At 40.3% G+C, this 19,098-nt stretch overlaps 1 protein-coding gene across 1 annotated transcript in view; it reads left to right on the top strand.

The window, feature by feature from the left end:
- The first annotated feature begins 3,008 nt into the window (after positions 1-3,008).
- The window catches only part of LOC102225363 (dolichyl-diphosphooligosaccharide--protein glycosyltransferase subunit STT3B-like), a 28,161-nt gene continuing 12,071 nt past the window's right edge, over positions 3,009-19,098 (top strand). The window contains exons 1-3 of the mRNA XM_014470409.2: positions 3,009-3,758; positions 17,336-17,444; positions 18,636-18,923. Coding sequence (XP_014325895.1) covers positions 3,484-3,758; positions 17,336-17,444; positions 18,636-18,923 — 672 coding nt within the window. The 5' untranslated portion in view covers positions 3,009-3,483. The remainder of the gene's footprint in view (positions 3,759-17,335; positions 17,445-18,635; positions 18,924-19,098) is intronic.

Here is a 19,098-nt window from a genome sequence, read left to right as displayed (position 1 = left end):
ATTTATTGACCAGTTGATTTCTGGGCACCAATTTCCTTAATTTTGGGGGAACGTGATCTGCTGATACTTACACGTGAAGTCCATCTTATCCCCTAATCTTATCTTCATCAGCAAAGGTTTAAAAATCAGTCTCTGTCCTCTTCGCTCTACAGTGAGAGGTTTGACTGACAGAACGACCCACCAGGTCAGGTCTGAATGATTATAGTTAACAATATTCACCCCACTGTTGCCAACTCAGTGACTTCCTTGCTATAATTAGCGACACTTCAGACAAAAAAAAAAATTCATAACAGCCAAAATCAAAATCGGCAGGTCAGGCTTTTTAAGAATCGGTAACCAGGGATCGGCCAGAAACTGCAATCAGTGCAGCTCTACACACATATTCTTTTACATTATATTACATTATATTACCAAGGCACATTAAAACAAACCTTTATCTTGGCTTTTTTCTGTTCTCCCTCTTACTTTTGTCCCGTCCTGAAGTATAAGTCCTTTTATGAGTCATTGTTTTGCTTACTTAACTTCTGACCGGAGCTTTGGACGTTTGGATGCAGCTCATGGTACCGGCGAAGCGTGCGGTACCTACCGCGGCCACCAGGGGTCCCCAAGAGCAATAAATATTTTTCTTTTTTATCCATGAAATAATTATTTCTACATAAATGATCAAATATATATTATTGTAAAAACAAATCACTTCATAGTGAAATTGTGTTTTTGTTATTATAATAACATAGAAATTATTATTAAAAAAGAAAAAGAAAAGAAAGAAATCAGCTCCACTGAAGGGGACCCCTCAGTGGCCGTAGAGCCCTAAGTGGCTGCTTAGTTTGCTTATGCCTTGTGCCGGCCCTGGTTGGGCCCATTTCAGATGTACTATTGAATTAATTGATCTAAAAATGTTGGCTAGTTAACTAAGGCACCTTAAACAAGTAGAGCATCAAGTACTGACTACTCACTTATATGTACATTTTTTGTCTGCAAGACTAGGACAGAGTAACTGACAGTATAACAAAGGCAGAGGAACAACATGCAAACTGAGATGGCCTTGGTTAAGTTTACAACCTCAAACCCTCATTCTTCCAAATCACCACACCAGGCAGCCAGGCATTCGTCCCTCAGCTGAGCCCATATTTATCCAGGTCTCAGGGTTTTTTAGGTGGTAATCATACGCAATTATGCTCCTATAAAGTAAACAATGATCCACAGGAATTACAAAAGATTCCAGTCATGCTCTACGGCAAGTTTTTTTTTTTTCTTGAGAATTACATCTGTCAAAATATAGCTTCCCTTTTTTAATATTTTGCACACATAATGCCCCATGGTGATGTTAAAAGATCAGCAGTGGTACAAAAAAAATATATAATAACTTTTATGGATTCAGTGGAAAATGTGAGTAGGGCCGGAAGTTAGCAGAAGTTAGCAAGTGTTGGGATAAATCGGCTCATTTACAGAGCAGCTGGAAAACATTAAATTCAAAAATATGGACACTAATAATAAAAATAATAACAATAGCTACCTGGGAGGGCTCCGGGGTGTCCGGGGCCCTGGCACTGTGAGGCTCTCAATACTATTTAATGATAAATAATAAATTATCACCTCTGATAAAACAAAAAATATCTATGAATATTTGCAAATTACATTTCAAATTTTAGTGAGAGAAGAAAAACTTTTTTTCTAAATGGATGAAATGTTTACCTTTGATAAATAATCTCTATTTTTTGGCATTTAATAACCGTACAAAAGTATGTTCTTCTCCAAACTCTGATTTTATAATCATTTTGATTAAAAAAAAAAAAGTCAGCGCAGACAGGATTTCCTGGGATTTTATTTTTTGTTATTTAAAGTGTTATAACATTGCCAAAACCCTGCAGTAATGTTGATAGATTCTACTCCAGATGTTTCTCTAGTTAAAGACGGCTGCAGTTCAGCAAAAGCTTGTTAAGCCACTAATTGAAATCTAATGTGTTGCAGCTGGGAAACTTCCAAAACAGGGCCGTGTCCCTTTAAGGCGAGGTTTTAAAACATTAGTCTTGTCTGAGCAAATACAGTGACTTGGTCAGAGAAGTAGTCTAAACACAGATAACACCGCCACCTAGTGGTAAGTGTACTTATCCTCCAGGCCTTCCTCAAAGTTTTGCCCTCAGTCACGCTAAGTAAAAATAAGTTTTGCTCAGCTTGACCGCAAATGTTACATGACCTTGTGAAAAAGAGACAACTTGTAATTTCTGATAAATATCTACACAACAAGAAATGTGCTATCATTTCAAAAGAGTTCTAATTCCATTTTAATTCTATTTTTATGTTTTAAAATAAAGAAACAAAGCTTTTCCAAAAAGAAGATTGGCACATATTCTTAGGATGTTGGGATTTGTGATAAATTATGAATAAAAAAGATACCCCTAATGACGGGAGAAATAGAGTTGACGGGTGAAATGTATAATTTAAATTTGTTCATGATGTGCTTCAGCGCAGGAATAGAAAGTCATTTATTTAATCATTAAATTATTATCGTCTAGCTTTTCTAATGATATCAGTAATACAAAATATATTTAAATATATTAATAAATTATTTCTATATTTATTTCCAGTTTTAATACATTAAAACTAAAAATAAATTTAATACATTAATAACACATTTAAATTGTTACTTCACACACACACACACACACACACACACACACACACACACACACACACACACACACACACACACACACACACACACACACACACATATACAGGGGTTGGACAATGAAACTGAAACACCTGGTATATATATATATATATATATATATATACCCCTGTATATATATATATATATATATATATATTTACCTCTATTTCTTGCGCAAATTTTCTCTCTATTTAAAACTGGGTTCAGTTAATCTCACAAAAAAGTGCCACTGAACCAGGAGCCATCAGCGCACATGATAGCTGGTCACCTGTACCGCAGTCGGCCCCTCCTCCTGCCCCTCCCCCGCCTCAACGGCTTTTGCTTGTAGGGTGGGGGGAGGGAGGGAGGTACGTCATGAGGGTCAAGCTTCGGCTTTCTCATTAGTCCTTATGCTTGTCTGTCACGCTCCGTGTCACCTGATTGGACTTCCGCATTAGCGGTGTCCGTCCACGCTGTACCTGTCTCGTTGTGAGAGGCTGACGACTCTTCCTGTTCCACGAACAGATCCCGCCCCTTTCATTCAGCTCCAAGGAAGGAAGGAGGAACTCCTCGAGCCGCGTGTGACACTTCTAGGGTGCAGCCAAACTGTGCTGCAATGTGGTTCCTAGGAATCGTCTAGCTGCTCCTACCTTCAGCGGGGAATAAGGTCAGACAGTCGGGAATCTCAAAAGCTACCTTGGAGGGCTCCGGAGTGTCCGGGGAAGGTGCTGCGAGTGGCGCAGAATAGGAAGGCAAGAGGGGGGTCCCTTCCTGTGTGATAACAGATAGCTCCATTTGCTTGGTTGCCACCGCGAGGCTGACGTAGAATAATGGCGGAGCATCACCAGATTTCCGAGAGCAAACACAAATCCTCGCTGACCTCCGCGGCGACGTACTCTGGGAATGGCCGCAGCAGCACCGCGGCGGCGGAGAGAGACGGCATGGCTGGCGCCGGGGGAGGTCTGTCCGGCGGCCTGTCGCAGCCGGCCGGCTGGCAGTCCCTGCTGTCTTTCACCATCCTGTTTCTGGCCTGTCTGGCCGGCTTCAGCTCCAGGCTCTTCGCTGTCATCCGCTTCGAGAGCATCATTCACGAGTTTGACCCTTGGTAAGTTGTCTTCTATAAAGCCGACTGGTTGCCAAGATTTGCGGAGCCTTCTTTAAGACATATTCCGGTGTTTTCTCGCAAGTTTTCTGGGTGTTTGGTGATCCTGAACGTGCTGTTGCTGATAGAAAGAAGCGCTGAAGCAGCAGCAGCAGCGTAGGAAATTTGGGGAATGATGACAATTTCAACCCGGAAACAAACAGCTGCGCCACCAGTCCCTCTACCAGATTTCTCCGTTGTTTACTCAGCGTTCACCTCTGACTTTGTTGCTCTGGAGCAGCAGCACTGATTGCAGGCTGTAATGTCCACATGTTCTGGTTCTCAGCTGCTTTGCAGTTTTGCCGCACACTACAGAAACTGTTCCTGTAGACGTTGGAATGTTCCTTAAGTATCAAAACCTTTACTTTAGTTTTAGAAGTGAAATTATCTCATGCAGCTGATTGTTTTTTTTAAGTGCCTATCTAGTGGTGCACATTGCGCACTGATCAGAGTTTAGATTTTCAAAGCTGAATGCAAAATCTGCTCAAGGAACAAATATTGAGGATGATATTCAGACATGCACTAACCAGCCAGTTTATTGAGCACAGCTTATTGGTAGACTGTCTCCCTTTTAACTTCAGGTCTGACTGAGTTCCTCAAGACCTGAATGTAAGGAACTGTTGGAAATATTCCTGAGATATTAGCCTGTTAACCTTGTTTCCATCAAGGTTCTTTATGTACATTTTCCAATATGTGGAGAAAATGGAAAATGTTGATGGAAACAGCAAAATTCAAGATAACTTACTCGATTTTGCAAAAATGTTTTTACGCTTGCTTGATGTGATTTTTGGCTTTTCCAAGAAAGAGTTGATGGGCTAAAGGGGAGATGGAAATACATTTGTTGAATAATTTCAGACGTAGTGAACGCTCACATCCACTGGTGTGTCTGTGTCTTACCAGACTCATGAAACTCGCATTATCCAAAGTCTAGAGCCCCAGCTCAGAGGGGAACACTGTCTTCATTTTCCTGAGATGTGTGCTCCATGCTAGTTTGCAACCTCTACTTCCTGTTTATTACAGCCACCAACATTGGAGAAAAATCCTGCATAGCCTGGTTGATTCCCTGCAGACCAGTTGATGGGAACATACCTAAATCACATTTTCTGTTTTTTTTTGTTGTTCTTTTTTGTGACATTTTTAAAGTTCGCTTAATGTTCACATGACACTTGGATGGAAAACATAGCTACAAAGATCTTCACCATGATTCACCAAATTATCACCATGCAAAGCTCCCAGTCCAACACTTCCCAAAGGTTCTCTGGTTGACATGTGGTGAATGGAATCAAGCTGATCTTCAAGAACATGCTCTGAGATTATTTGTAAAATTGAGCAGCTGCAGATGGGAAAGAAATACTCAGTTTGTGCCAATTCTCTCACACCTTTATTAATATTGTCATTATTATTATTACCCTATATTTCACCAGAAAAAAAATTAAACATCTCTGACAGCAGCACACAGTTTACAGAGCATTCACAGCAAAACAGAAAAAGTTAACACCATCATAAATAAGTTAGCTAAAAGACTCTACAAGTGAAACATTTACAGATGAGTGAGTCCTTCTCAGAATCCATCTTAAAAACATTTTAGTGACAACAGCAACCTGAGGTTTGTGTATTTCTGATCCAAGAAGATGGAGCAGAAAACTGAAACGATTTCTCTCAAAGTTCAGTTTGGACTTTTAAGTCCTAAAGGTGAACATTCCAGTTTTGTAGACCAACAAATACAGGGTGTCCCAAGCTTGGTAGCCCACCAGGCTTATAATTCACTGCAGGAAACCCTGAAAGTTGAAGGACGAAGTCCAAGTACAGGATTACAAATAAAAATGCACCAACGATTGAGTCTATGAGAGACTAAGGCCATCAATCCAACCCAGTTGTATAATGTGCAGTGATGTTTAAAACCTTCTAAACCTGTTTGCTTTACATCACCAGCCTACCAGAAAGGATGGAAAAATGCTTTCAGGTTTACCCCAAAATTCTGACTTTACCATCTAAATGAAATACAGACTCATCAGACAAGACAATGTCTTTCCTAACCTCTGGTTGTCTGTCTGAGTTCAGGGACTGTGCCCTTCAAAGGCAGCATCTGAAGGTTGATTACATCACAGCGCTGTGATGAAGGACGGCCAAATCCGAAGGCTCCTCCAAACATATCCTTGTTTCCTTGGATTTAAAGGACAAGTGGTGTAGGATCCTTAGCAACCCACCTATCTTGAGATCCATTGAAGGCTGAACAGGAGATTCCAGAAAACGTCCTAAGCCAGGCAGTCACCCTTCTTTGCTATTGCTGTTACTGGTGTATAAAAACCCCTGTAATAAATAAACAATGCTTAGACTGTTGGGGGTGCAAGTAAAGCCTGGTGGCTCACCAGGCTAATGATATACTGAGGGAAGGCCTGGGAGATTTGTTTTTATAAATATGGTGATCGAAGCAGGAGTGCAGTTTTAAACATAAGTACATTAAAATCTGGGGTTGCAAAAGTTTAAAACTTATCAGTTTTTAAGGCGTTTATCATCCCCATATACATGTTTTAGTGTGATTTATTTATTTATTGTTAAAAAAATTGTCAAGTCACCCCTGGCAGGCTGCAGAATTAGGTCACCAGTGTTTTCATTCAGACGAAGGGCTACTTTGTTTTTGCACACTACATTTTTGCTTGATAAGTGCAATTCATAAAACAAAATTGCTGCTGTTTTGTTTTATTTAATTTGAGAGTCCACCAGCTTACATTCTAATCTCAATCTACCCAAGCGTTCTATTTGGCTGTTGCGTTTTCCAAGTCTGCATTGCATCACTGAGAAGCGTTTAATGATTACTGAGTCTGCTGGTGTGGATTTAACGGCCGGCCTGGTGTCTGTCTGCTGGCTCACACAGAGCAGACCTGAAAGCTCTTCCTGGGTGAGAATCCTTTAGTTCCTGCGCCGTCGCTCTCCGAGAGCCTAATGCAGCACGGCACGGTGAAATTTATTCTTACAGTGCTTCATTGTTCCATCACCCTCCTCCACTGTTTGACAGGTGGCTTTATGTAAACGAGATATTTGGTTAGCTGGGGAATCGTGGGAGTCCTCCTGTGTCTGTGAATGTGCCTGTGTTCTGTCCTTTGCCCACATCAGGAAGTTAGTAGAATATTTAGGCAACGTTTGGCCAAAACCTCACATCTGGCTGATGTTTAGGGATTAAAGACGCAACAATTAGACTTCTGCGTGCCGGTTTCAGCTCCTAGTCATTTTAAATGATTCAATCTTTTTTTTTTTCATTTTACTGATGGTGATATTTTTTTAAGAACATATAAAAACTATGTTCATACTATATTTTTCTAGTTTTTCTCCTATGAGTACTCTTTAGGAACTAGGTTTTACTAATATTTTAAATCAGAAATTAAATCAAAGTATTGATTTTACATTGGAAATGCATAGAAATGGGAAAATAAGCTTCTTTTTTTTATTCTTTATGGGAGTAAATGATGTACCACTATACCAGTATCCTTAACAGACAGCTGGATGTCCAGATTCAAATGAAAACTCTTCAGATTCCAATGATCAGGACCATAATGACTAACAAATTGGCACTCCTACCACTGGAGATGAGAACGTGAAGTGTCTTGTCGTCAACGGTGACTTCCTGCCTTCCTATTAATAAGTTCAGATAGCCAGTCTCCTGGTTGTAATGTTTACAAGCATGTTTTATGATATTCTTTAAGCTGATGTTAGCTTACAAGCCATTTTAAGTTGTCATGTGAATCAAAGACAAATTGATTACAAAGTTAATTATCAATTAATGAATTAGTAAATTAATTGCATCTTGCTGCAAATTTTGTATTCCTGTTATCTGCTGGAAGTCTTGCTCTCTCTCTCTCTTGCACCCTGAATGAACCGCAGCCATCTTTCCGTTTGCCTAATTAAATTTTTAAACACCTTTTTGATACTGGAGATAGCTAGCTTTAATTAGACTTTCCTCAGTAAGGCCCTCCACCCCAAAGAGTGTTGTCTTCTTCTGTGGTGCCCATGCTGTGTCTGATTCAGTAGTCAGCTGATTTCTTGTTGCATCTCTGATGGAATCGCATATTCTGAAAGGAGTTTTCATTCATCTAGTGGAAATCTTGTGTTAAATAAACCTTTGATATATATTCTATATATAATAGTGGGAGTTTTTCCTTAAAGGGTGAACAGGAAGTGAATTTGCTCTGGTTGATGACAGTGTCCCTCATGGTGCCTCGCTACAAGGTTGCTATCTTTTTGTTGTTTATCTTTAGGAAGAACATTGCAGGAGAGCAAACGGTTGTATGAGCCCCCTGCTGTGCTGCTCCCCCTCCTTCCTTCCTCCTCACCTCCCCCGCCCCCCACACCCTGTGTCTCTTTGATGCGTCTGGTTAATGGTCCCTCTCCTTCAGAAGCTCCAGATCAAGCCACTACAGATCTGACAGTAATCGACGTCGGCATGAGGCAGCTAGCCAGTAGTTGGTAGTGCTTTGAATGTTGGTCGTGTTAAACATGCACCGATCAGCAGCAGAATCAGAGCAGAGAGACAAACGGCTTCATTAGCGCTCATCTCTGTCTGGTGCGCTGAAGCTGGTTAGCTGGACCTCCCTCTGAGGGTCTGGCTCCATCTGAGCCACGTCTCAAACGCCGGCCGACAGTCCAGCTCTACGGTAACGCCTTACACATTCCACAAGAGTATTCAGTTATCACTTCCAGTGGCCTTCGACTTCTTTGTGGCCAATTTAAATTCATGAGCCATTTTGAAGCATAGAAATTCCACTACATTTTTGGAAAAACTGTTGCTGAATGTGGCAAATTCCATTCAAGATGAGATGCTTGAAATCAAGACTAAAAACCCACCAAAGATACCTTTGATTCATAACCGAAACATTGATCCAGACTTTCTATGTACATTTGCTTCATGATTTTGATGTGAGTGTTTGACAAAATGTAATGTTCATCGCTTGCTAGTTAATGACTGCATGATGTTTCTATGATATAAAGCATTTTGAACTGCCTTGTAACTGGAATGTGCCATGCAAATAAACTACCGATGGTTTTTTTTGTAATAAGTGACACTAACTGCGTTTTCATTACAACTGTGCTCAAAACCCTTTTTGATATTCCACTAATGTTGAAAAAGCGCAATTTTGCAATATCTGTGTTTCCATTAAATTAGAAATACAATCAAAATCACATGTGAATAAGTTTGTTCACTCGATAAATCAGTAGTAACATCGGGTTGTTGACTCGCGTGATGTGCAAAACGTCTTTCCATTGCAGTTTTACAAAATGCACTAATTTTGTCGCAGCCGAAACGCCACCTCATCCCAGCGCAAAAACTTTATCAAAAACCAAAAAAGTAAGTTTCTTCGAAATTGACGTGTTTTCTTGAACAAATTGTATCCATCCATTTTCTTACACCCATGTTCCATGTGGGGTCAAGAGGGGTGCTGGTGCCTATCTCCAGCGAGGGATTTTGGGCGAGAGGCAGAGTACACGCTGAACAGGTCACTAGTCCATCGCACAGCAACACAGAGACAGATGGGACAAACAACCATGCACACACACACTCACACCTAAGGAGAATTTAGAGAGGCCAATTAACCTAACAGTCAGGTTTTTGGACTGTGGGAGGAACAGAACCCACCATGCACAGGGAGAAGATGCAAAGTCCATGAGAAAGGTCCCTAGGGCGGGAATCGAACCCTGGACCTTCTTGGTGCAAGGCAACAGTGCTATCAACTGTGCCCCATGAAAAAAAATATCTTTGTAATTACAATTGTTTGGTCAGTGGAAGCAGCTGGTGTCAGATGTTATAAGGTCACAATACACCTTGAATGTTCATATCTTATTTTCTAGACCTTTGTAGAGGTAGATGAGATCGGTTTCACATGCAGGTATCAGTCGTTCGCTCAAAATGAAAGAAATCAGGGCAATCGATCGGCACATTCCTACTCCTTTAATACCAACATCCTATTTGCCTCATCACTAAAACTCCCATGTTTTTCATAAGTCTCTGCAATTTTAAACTGCATCTGTTTGCTGATATGGTGTAATGTTGATGCTTTCATATAATACTGTGAATATCTGAATATGACACATTAACTTTTTCTAGTACGAAATCCTCACTAGTCTAAAAGATCCATCCATATTCATCCTACATAAGAGTCCTTTGTATTCGTGAGTAGACATTAGAACGCAGTTTTATACTTTAGTTCTCCAACATTCAGCCATATACACACATTCCCTGTCCTGGACTGCCTGTTGAGTTCAGTCTTAGCTATTTATAGTATTTTTTAAAAAAGGCTCAGATTAACTTCAGATAACTGGTTAAGGAAATGTATAAAAATATTTACATCCTAACAGTGGTGCATAACTTAGATACTGAAACTTCAGATGGCCTCATTTTTCATGAGCAGTAACGGTAGAAAGACGCCTCATCTTCACAAAAGGCTTTTCAGCACTGTAAAAGGGGGATGTGCTCATTTAAAGTGTGCCATCATACCACATTGCAGCTCAGTTCCGATCTACTGCCAGGTCTGGTTAAACGCCGAGCTGTAGCGTTGGTGTGTTTCCATGGCAATACTTCATTCAGTTTCTCCTCGATAACTGCTATGGCATTTATCCTGAAATTCCACATTTGTTTGGGGCTGCTTCATCTGCGTTTTGGTAGATCCATAATCCTGTCTTTCAATGTGTTTTTTAACAATAGGGCGTCTGAAATCAGATCCTCTTGAGGATTGTTTTTACCAGGCCATATGCTTCGCACATCTCCCCGAGTACTGGTGATGTGGACATCATAAAAATAAAGCTTTCTGTCAAATTTCACTCTGGTGTTTTCTTATAACACTGCTCCTGCATCTGAGGTTGCTTGTAGCCGACGATTGTTGTGCATGGAGTTGGATCTGTCACAGGTTTTTGCAGACATGCTCTGTATCTGCTCTGCAGCGTAGCCTGCCTTTTCCACAGTTCAGTCACAAATTTTGTGGGGCTTCTTCCTTATGCTCCATCATTCCACAAATATTAAAGTTATTTTTTCTAGAACCTCTCTGTTGGTAAACTATTTTGACTTGCATAGTTAGAGTCTTCCATCCTGAGGCGAGCTGACTCGGCAGCAAACCAAACTTGAGCCTCTGTGAGTCTTGTGTTTTGACTCCTCAGTTCCTGTAGAACTTCACCTTAAAACTCTCACTCTTCTTTTATAGATTTTTTTTACACTTTGTTTAAAGTAGTTTTTTATTATTTCCCAATATTTCAGGGTTTTGCAAAGCAGAATAAGGTCTTCTCGCTCTTGATCATTACTTGCTGGTACAGTTCTTGAATTGTAGGTTATCTTTTGTGAGGCATTATGTGCTGTGTACTTCTAAAGAAATACAGACTTGGGGAGCTCACCACTATCCATCGTGTCATAGCACCCATCAAATCCTCCCCTCAGAACCGTCTCTGTGATTAAAGGGGCACGTAGTCAGAATTTAGCCAGCTGTCGTCATTTATAATCGATTGGAACGTCTGTGACGAAGACTGTGATTGGCTGTAACACTTTTTGTACAGATTGTTAGCCTTAGAAGTGAATTTCTATGTTGCAAACATCCTTGTGCTGTTCAAGCAATCTGACAGACTGTGATGATGAAACTGCTTTGTAATAAGCCTGAAGGTCCTTCCAGAAACCCCCTAATGTCATCTTGTTTTAGTTTGATCTTTTGGGCTTACTCAACGTCACCCATGGCGGTTCAGTAACCAGAGGTGTTGCAGGGTAAAACGAGGTCCAGTTCTGTGATGAGAGCTGCTTTGCAGATGTGTTCCTTGAACATGTTCAACTTATTTGCAGTTCACCCCACATGCTTTCTCCCTTTGGTCTCTCGTCAGAGCTGTTTACTACCATCAGCGGCTAATTGGCTTCTTTTTATTTGTCTCTCTCTGCCTGTGGAGGCGTCCTGGTCTGACCTTACTGGCATCCAACAGACCATAGCGGGAGGTACGTCTCTATTAAATATTGCCAAAGTGAAGGTTTTACTGAAGTTCATCAGTTTGACAACATTTCTGTACGATTTAGATCTGTGCACTTCTTGATTACTGTAAGGATTATACATGGATCTATATGCCTATATGCTTTTAATACTGAAACTATTGATTTGAATTAATTGTGATGAAATGATTATTCAACTAATTTAGTAGTCGATCCATCATTAAAACTGGAGAATGTAGCAGCTGTCACCATGTCGTGACCGTATGGCATGAGACAAATAATCTGTGAAAAGATTAATCTCCTCCACCTCCCTGATCTACTATTCTGTCTGAATGAATTCACTGGTCCCAGGCCAAAACAACCAATCAGAGCCAGGAGGAAGGCCTTAGTGCTGTCAATCATCCTGTGTACTTGCTGCTCAATTTGCTAATGGCAGAGAAACAAACTTACTGAGACAGAAAAACTGGTTTATCTGCCGTCATCAGTGGCCATACTAACTAACCTAGAATTCACAACAGACTGTGTGATTGTGATTGATGGCGCTCCTGTCTTTGATTGGTTGTTTCTAGTTAGCACTGAGAGAAGGAAGAGGAGCTTTTTTTCCCCCCTTTTTTTTCCCTCACAGATAATTTCTCATAACATATTGTCATGACATAGTGACAATTTCAACAAATATATAAATATATATTTTTATAAATATATTGCAGTATGTGTAAATATACACATACTACAGCATTAACTGCAGTATGCAGAATTTTAAAAAGGCTATTTGCAAAAAGAACAACATTCTTTGGGCAATAGTTAAGCCAACACTAACACTATACAAACAAAACTATACATTTTACATTTAAGATTAAATACATTTTGTCTTATTGGTACATCTCTACTACAAATGCCTCTTCTTCCTTGATCACACTGAGCTACAGAGACATTAGCTTTCTGGAGTAGCTAAAATGATTAGTCATTATTATTACCAGTACCTTTGGAAGTTTCCTCCTCAGCTTATTTGCAGTAGAATACTACGGAGCCCTCCAGGGGACATGGGGAATTGTTTTTCTTTTGCGTTCCCTTGCAAAACTTTTGCGTTCCCTCGCAATAATCTACTGATCAGTTATGCGGCATAATTGAATACTGTAAGCCTTTCTTACGGTGGCCGCCGTATTTTCTGCCTTAATACAAAGTTATGTAAGGTTTTTGCATGTATGCTAATATTTCCTTGTGAAATAGTTAACATTTTATATTTTTTTCTTTAGTATAGAAAGGCACCACAAACCTATGATATAAACAGAAACCTTCCGTAAGGAGGAAAGAAATAAAAATACATCCAAACTATTTGGACTATTTCTGAGTTATTAGCGCCGGTAATAAGTCATCTGACAGTTTTGATTGCGTCTCTATTGTGTTCGTAGTCTGAGTGGTTTAAAGAGCTGCTTTCAGTGCCGCTCCATCTTAGCCTTAACAGACATAAACATGCAGTAAAAAAAAATCGATTTTCAATCAGTGTTTTGCACCAAACAGTTAATAATAATAAACAAGTTTTCACTGAGGCTCTGTAAGAGCCATATGAATGAAATAAGTAATTATTGATATGACAGGAGCAGCGGCTTTGACACTTAGGTGGTGGGTGTGTCAATGTGGGCGTGGCTGTCATCAAGTATGTATGGGAATGTTACTGGCCTGCTGGCTTTGTGTGTATGAGGAAGCGGGAGAGCGGGGCGGTCAGTCCTTGCAAAGTTTGGAGCATGATAATCAAAATGGAATAAATCAATAATTGTGACAGAACATAGAAGTGGTTTGGAGTTGATTGATACACGGACAGATGAGATTGTTACTGTCATTTTTTAGTCCTACTGTTTGGAACTGGAATTTGAGTTGATTGACTGAACTCTATTGTTGGATTGAATGTAAATATGACTGGGTTAAAATTGCTCCTGTTTGTTCTGGGCAGTGCCCTGTGGTGACACTTGGGGTGAATCAGCCTAAATGAGCTGATCTGAACTCGGTGTGTACTCTTCTCTGTGGTTAAGACGGAGTGTTTGCCAATTTCTGTGTCCAAACACAGTTGCACTCTGCATGTTTGAATAATCTCTCACTCATTGGTACTGTATCATATTGCGCTGTGGAGTAGTGCTGTACCACTGTAAGCAATATTAATGCAGCAAACTGCATGGAGGAATGCCATTCATTTTTCTTGCTCCTGATTGGCTGTACTGCCAACAGTAGGGATGAGAAAACAGTGGACGTTATCTTCCATGGTAGTGCTAAGACGGTTTTCACTGTGTGTATTAATGTATATTTGGTGTTCGAACTATTAAAAGAAGGGGTCTCAAATATTCATAGACTGTGGCCCCCCGGGAGTCCAGTATATTACCTTTGTAGTATTTGTTGTTTAAATCTAAAGGCCTTATAAAAAGACTTAGCCTGGTGGCACGCCAGGCTTATAATGCACTTGGGGGAAACCCTATAACTGACAGACCCGCCCACCAGGGCTCAATCAACAGTCACCCACTGTTACCAACTTAGCGACTTTGTCTCTAAAACAAATCCATATTCGTCAAATTCAGAATCGTCAAGTCGGCTTTTTAGAATTCAGTGTTTGGCCGGAAAACTGCAACCAGTGCAGCCCTGAATCCAATCAGTATTGGAATCAGGGCTTTTATGCTGTGAAAGCATCATTTTAATCTTGGTGGATCTTAACTCGCAAGCTCACTGAAACAGTAATCCTCCTCTCACTTCTGAAACATAATCTAATCATAAAGGTTCCAGCCCTACAGAGTCTGAGCTGTTAAGCTGTTCTCTTTAACGACTGAATAGGTGGAACAAAGAAACTTGATGATAGCTGAGAAGTTTTTTTTAGAAAATATAAATAAGGTACAAAAACAAAAGCAGAAATGATTAAGAAAAGTCAAAAAAACAATGTCACAAAATCTAGCACTTTAGAAGTCTAACTGAAAAATATATTTTGAAATTTGCTTAATTACGTTTTTTTTTATTCCATTACAGCTGATTAACAGTGAAATGATGCATTGAGAAGAGTCCCCATGGCTGCTGCTAAGGAATATTTATCAGGATTAATCATCTTTGTCCCACTTTATTTGCTGACCTAGTGAAATGAAGAAAAGCTGGGGTTCTGTATCTTTCAAAGTATTACAACATATTCTGTACTTCAGAGCCAAACACTGAAAATTATTCCAACTTCACCTGTTAAAATGTTTCTGCTAGCTTTTCTCTTTGGGCTTTACGACACAGCTGAAAAACATATTGTGATACAAGGGTTTCATATCAGTCAATATCGATAATTATAATTTTTTTTTTTAATATCTGAAATACTGTCAAACTGATATGACCTTTCCTTTCTTACAGTTTTCTTATTTTTAAACAGTTATGAGTCACGGTGGCAAAACCTAAATCTGCTGCTGCGTAAATTACCCAGTAATTTGTTGCTAGGTAACCATTGAGTGAGTGAGTTGGTTGATGCTGGCTGTGAGAATTTGAGCAGGTAAAGCCTTTCCTATGTCTACATCCCCCAGAATGTTGTGCGGTTCTGGATCAGATTTTGGTGGAAGTGTTGAATATTCCAACAGATTATCTATTGATATTGATCACGTGTCAGTCGCATTACATATTTTTGATTTATTTGTCCAGCCCTGCTCTCTCTGTCTCCTGTGGGTTTTTTCAGCTTATTAAATGTAAACATTGCTAGTCAGCATGGCAGCAGGGTTTAGATGTCTGGAGCCCATTTTAAAGTTAACAGGAGGATTTTGAGGAAGGCGAATGTTTGGCAGCATTACTATTGATTGCTCAATATTGTGCATGTTCTCACATAGTGCTCGTAAAGTTTTATGTCTTTCTCTTACTGTTGCCCGGCAACTGTCCCTCTTCTCTTAGTTTGCTTCCTCAGTTTCATTGAGCTGGTGCCCTAAGTTCCCCAACACTGGGCTGTGGTAGAGGCCAGTGTTGTCTCATCAGTGAGAGGAACGGCTGCAGCGCTAGTCGCCTACTCATCAGTAATTATTTAGAGAGCAGCAGAGGAGAGGAGAGTGTGGACAGATTGGGCTCTCTGCCCAGCTTCTGGGCTGTGATGAAAAGATCAGGTATGTTCTCTGAGAGCTGCTCTGCTGCCGCTGCACACCACACTGTGCTGCTTCAACCTTTATGGAACAAACTTCTGCTGTCATCTGCTGGGGCAGCAGCATCACAGCCAGAGAGGATATTAAGATCTGGAATTAGTTTTTCCCTCCTGCTTTCCTTCATTCTTTCATTCCTTCATTAGTTCCTTACTTTCTTTGTTTCTTACTTCCTTTTTTCCTTCCTTCGTTCCTTTATTCCTTCATTTATTCCTTTCTTCCTTCTAGGGGGTACCGACTGCAGTTTTCTGGCCGATTCCAATTTTGGCAAATACCAATTTTTTTTGTCTGAATTGTTGCTCAATATAGCAAGAAAGTTACTGAATTTCCACAGTGGGGTGACTTTTATTAACTGTAAACGTGCAGACCTGACCTGGTGGGCTTGTCTGTCAGCCAGACCTTTCACAGCAGAGGCAAAGAGGACAGTGGTTGATTTTTAGTCCTTTGCTGAGGTAGATAAGATCTGTGAATAAGATCGACTTCACCTGGAAAACCTCCACAGGTGGAGACGCTGCAGGAACATCCTGATCCCATCTCTGAACCAGGTAGCAGTGGCCATGAGCTCCTCTCAGATCAGCTTGAAGGAATCTGTGTTGGATTGACTGAAGTGAATCTTCTGTAGCCTGAAGGAATTTAGCAACTCTAGTGAATGTTAAAGTAGTTTGCTTATTTCTGGTGCCAAACTACACGATGCTGTTTGCTTTCAGAACAGGTGACACCTCCCATCCACCTTAGAGTCCTGGGAGGGTGAAGGTCAGTTGGTGCTTGGTTTCTTTGTTTTTCTCCCACACACAATTTTCCTCTTTTGTGCCCCTTCCCCTTACTGCTGCATCTCACTGTTATACTGAAAGAAAATCCTTTCTATGGAGTGTCTACAGGTTCTGTCAGGTCCAGAGCTCACTGAGCAGAGTTCACTCAGCCTCTGCAAGACGTTATTTAACCCAACACCAGGTTTCTACAGGGATCAACAGGGTGGTGCATGTGTTGCCATGGTGATCTCAGACGTTTGTCTCAAAATAAGGAATAATAGAAATGTATTTTTTAAAATGATGCCGCTCAAAAGTATGGACCTGAGAGAGGGTCAAGATTATTGTATAATTGGGAAAAAAAACTTGGTCAAAATTGAAAAAATAAATGTTGAAGCCAGCTGTTGAATTATGATTTCGAGATCGGGGGAAAAGATGCGTTTGAAATAAAAAGAACATGTAACTAAAGTTCCTTTTAGTTTGAATAAATATTTATTTACATTTTTTATTACACTTTAAAAAAATTTTACTTAATTTTTTTTCTTTGAAAATTTACGTCATGTACTCTGCTCTTGTACGGTGCAGAGTACATGATGAGCTGTACGGTGCTGTGGCAGAGCGAGTCCAACACAGATGGAGGCCGCTGCTTCCCAGCAATGGTTGGTGCATTTCCTAAATTAACCAACTGCTCCTCTTTTTTTTTGTTGACTCATGTTGCAGGTTCAACTACAGGTCCACTCACCACCTGACCTCCAATGGCTTCTATGAGTTCCTCAACTGGTTTGATGAACGAGCCTGGTATCCTCTTGGTAGGATAGTCGGAGGCACGGTAAGCGTTATTTCCACTTTCTGTCTTGCGTACCTTGCAGGGCAGCTTCTTTTTATTCTCTGTATATGTCTCAACTAGCAACCTATGATATCATGGATAAACCATGATATCATAGTATGCTGATCTGATTCAGTTACTACCCTGTAAGTTCTCTCCTCTTCTGTATTGCTCCTGTTTCTCAGTTCTCCACCATTAACTGATAAAACGACTTCAAAACTACATTTGTTTCATCAGAAGCAGAGAGAAGAGCAAAAACCATATTACACCGGGTTTCTGCGCATCCTTAAAAAGTCTTTAATTAATTTTAAAAAATTAGATGGCCTTAAAAATGTTTATCACAGGGATTACATTTTGTCGTGGCAGGACTATTTAAACTCATATTCTATGTAGTTTATTTGCATGTAGCTTAGTCTTCATTCCGTTCTGTGGGTTGAGGTAGTTGAGGCCACCGCTAGCTAGTTGCTAATATACCCTAACTAGATAGCTGGGTAGCTTTTTTTTGCATCTATCATGGGGATATGTACATTTATGATTGGTGCTGGACAATGTTTGTCTTTGCCACTGTCTCACTTCTGTTGCCAACCCACAAGATGTTGCATGCATTCTGTGCAAAAAGGCTCAACACTACTACAATATCAAATATGCATTTTTCTTTTGTACATTTCTGTCTTAATACAGGTCTTACATTTCTTTCATAATGGTCTTAAAAAGTCTTGGAGAGTCTTAAATATGAGCTGGTAAAACCTGCAGAAAGCGTTATGTTAATGTTAAGAGATTTAGTAAAAAAATAAAATGAAATCTAATAGTAAATAAGACTAATATTAGATTATTAGGTCTTATATATCAGTTAGAACTGAAACAACCAGGATGAGTGCAGTGTATTATTGTCCCAGTGCTTTTTAACCTGATTCATCCGTATCATTACAGTCTCATAAATATGATCTGTACAAATCACTCTAACTTTGACTTAAACTTTCAGGACTAAATGTTCAGGTTAAACTACTGGTGTCTTTCTGAAGATTGCACAATGATGTAATTAAACTACCATAAGTACCTGTCATCGTTTGTGTGAAAACAAGTGGTGGACCTTTTACGCTAAACTGTACCCCGAGTTGTGTAGGTGACTTTTTCATTGAAGTGTTTGTTTTTTTGTTCTTTAACTGGAGTGGTTTGCCGCCCGTCTGCTCCCAGGTGTACCCGGGCCTCATGGTGACGGCGGGCCTCATCCACTACGTGTTGAACCTGCTCCATCTCACCGTCCACATCCGGGATGTATGCGTTTTCCTGGCGCCCGTGTTCAGCGGCCTGACCTCCATCTCCACCTTCCTCTTGACGAGGGAGCTGTGGAACCAGGGGGCGGGGCTACTGGCGGCCTGCTTCATCGCCATCGTCCCAGGCTACATCTCCCGCTCCGTGGCCGGCTCCTTCGACAACGAGGGCATCGCCATCTTTGCCCTGCAGTTCACTTACTACCTCTGGGTACGCCCAAGCAATTTCTAGCAATGTCGATTATTATGACTTGAAACTCCACTTAGAAGTGTTTTATAACCCAACTTAAATTACATTTCCTCTTGGCATCGTCTTCCAGGAAGCTGGAATTGGCACATTTCCATTTCCAATCTGTTCAGTTCCAATTAAATTGGGCTAAAATGGA

Source organism: Xiphophorus maculatus, chromosome 3 (assembly GCF_002775205.1).
Source record: "Xiphophorus maculatus strain JP 163 A chromosome 3, X_maculatus-5.0-male, whole genome shotgun sequence".
NCBI classification, from domain to species: domain Eukaryota; kingdom Metazoa; phylum Chordata; class Actinopteri; order Cyprinodontiformes; family Poeciliidae; genus Xiphophorus; species Xiphophorus maculatus.
This window is presented reverse-complemented; position numbering and strand designations above follow the sequence as displayed.